This window comes from Gobio gobio (assembly GCF_949357685.1).
Source record: "Gobio gobio genome assembly, chromosome: 17".
NCBI lineage: Eukaryota > Metazoa > Chordata > Actinopteri > Cypriniformes > Gobionidae > Gobio > Gobio gobio.
This window is the reverse complement of record NC_137110.1, coordinates 52,667,050-52,669,549: the sequence shown is the minus strand read 5'-3', so window position 1 is coordinate 52,669,549 and position 2,500 is coordinate 52,667,050. Positions and strand designations below refer to the sequence as shown.

General features: G+C 39.8%; 1 protein-coding gene across 3 annotated transcripts in view; it reads right to left on the bottom strand.

Moving 5' to 3' along the window:
• caskb (calcium/calmodulin-dependent serine protein kinase b) overlaps positions 1–2,500 on the bottom strand; it is a 126,974-nt gene that overhangs the window by 102,530 nt on the left and 21,944 nt on the right. For all 3 annotated transcript variants that reach the window (XM_079841666.1, XM_079841665.1, XM_079841667.1), the window contains exon 2: positions 1,919–2,031. In XM_079841666.1, the coding sequence (XP_079697792.1) occupies positions 1,919–2,031 (113 nt within the window). The remainder of the gene's footprint in view (positions 1–1,918; positions 2,032–2,500) is intronic.

Sequence of the window (2,500 nt, the reverse complement as noted above, 5' to 3'; positions counted from 1 at the left end):
AATTCAGTTCTGTTTATAGTAATAACGTCTCTCTATTTATACATATTTATACATATTCAGTACATATCCATGTCCTGCACTTACGCATCCATTGTATATCCTGCACTTGCTGCTATTGCACTTCTGGTTAGACCTAAACTGCATTTCGTTGCCTTGTACTTGTACTTGTGTAATGACAATAAAGTTGAATCTAATCTATTAGACACATATTCAATAAACTATCAGGTTATAATAGTTCACTAAAACCATTAAAAAAATCTTCATTACTTTAATTAAATAAATGTTAACTGAAATAAAATAAACACACTTATTTGAAGCTTTAGCTTAACCTGATATGGCCTACTGACTAAAACAGAAATACAAAGTTATAAAACAGAAAAGTGAATTGAGCTCTTTCGTGTATTTTTAATGTCAAAAACAAATTAATGTCAAAATGTTCAAGTGTCAGTCGGTTATGTGACGCTTAAATGCTTAATGTATTACAATTGAACTAAACTCATTAGATTTTAGGAGACTAAAACTAGACTAAAACTAAAAACAATTCAGGCGACTAAAATATGACTCAAACTAAATCAAAATTTGCTGTCAGAATGAGCCCTGCTCAAAAGGCATCACCTTGTGCATTATAACCAATCACACGCGATTCTGTTGAGCTTATGAACGCGATGCCCAATAATCAGAGGCGTTCAGATTAGCCAGAGTTTTATTATATTTATATCAAATAATTTATTGTGACACTGACATCAACACCAAATGTGCTTTGTAAAATGTAAACGCTGGTGATATTTCCTCCAGAACACCTTTCCGAACATTCAGTCCGCTCGCTCTACCCAGAATGCCCTTTGGTGATTTGCTAGTTCGAGAATCTGTGAAATAGCTAAGCAATAGTGGAGCAATAGCTTATGGAGTTCAAATATTGTTTTAATGAAGTTGCGAGCCGAATACATAAATGCACAGTAAAAATCAAAGTTAAGAACGAGCAGAAAGTGAAAGAGTGGAGAGATTGTGAGAGTTAGCGAAGATGTTGAATCTGAAGCGGCAGATTGCCAGAAAGTTGACAAAAATATCATGGCCATTGGACACAAATTAAAATGTAGTTCCCATGAATTAAGAATTAGTTCTCTCATTTTATTAAAACTAGGCAACGGATTATACAATGTGGCCACAAATTATTAAAATATGCTGACGGGTGAGAACAAATTGTTAATTTGTTATGCAATCATCATATCAGTGCAACTCTAACCTATAGCCAACACACAATATGAAGTTGGACAGAGGTTATTAAACCACTTTATTATAAAAAAATATATATTTATTTACAAATTATAAAAGAAAAATCTGACCTTCATAGGCCTATAATTTAGAAGTAGGCAACAGTAAATGTTCGCTAATATAATGTGAACAGAACAAACTGCAGCCAATCAGAGTGAGTGTGTGTGTGTGTGTGTGTGTGTGTGTGTGTGTGTGTGTGTGTGTGTGTGTGTGTGTGTGTGTGTGTGTGTGTGTGTGTGTGTGTGTGTGTGTGTGTGTGTGTGTGTGTGTCTGTGTGTGTGTGTGTGTGTGTGTGTCTGTGTGTGTGTGTGTGTGTCTGTGTGTGTGTGTGTCTGTGTGTGTGTGTCTGTGTGTCTGTGTGTGTGTGTGTGTGTGTGTGTGTGTGTGTGTGTGTCTGTGTGTGTGTGTGTGTGTGTGTGTGTGATGGGTAGGTTTAGGGGCAGGGGCAGTGTGTGTGTGTGTGTGTGTGTGTGTGTCTGTGTGTGTGTGTGTGTGTGTGTGTGTGTGTGTGTGTGTGTGTGTGTGTGTGTCTGTGTGTGTGTGTGTGTGTGTGTGTGTGTGTGTGTGTGTGTGTGTGTGTGTGTGTGTGTGTGTGTGTGTGTGTGTGTGTGTGTGTGTGTGTGTGTGTGTGTGTGTGTGTTCTTACCCTCTGTACTGAGTCCAGGGCTGGAGGTGAAACTGGCCACATCTACGATCTTCACAGCGAACTGCTGTCCAGTGTCTCTGTTGATGCATCTGCGCACCACACTGAACGGACCCCTGAAACACACACACACACACACACACACACACACACACACACACCGTCAGCAGCAGTTAACAGATTCTCAGTTCTGTGCAGGTTTAAGCGTTTAACAAACAACCTTTACTTGCATTTCTAGTGCAAACGTTTGTATTGATTCAGTGTTTCTGAGAGTCTCTCCTGCTCATGAATCTGATCATAACTCCAGCAATCAGTGAAACATTCCTCCAGTGTAGATCAGCTGTACACACACACACACACACACACACACACACACACTCCAGTGTAGATCAGCTGTACACACACACACACACACACACACACACACACACACACTCCAGTGTAGATCAGCTGTACACACACACACACACACACACACACACTCCAGTGTAGATCAGCTGTACACACACACACACACACACACACACACACTCCAGTGTAGATCAGCTGTACACACACACACACACACACACACACACACTCCAG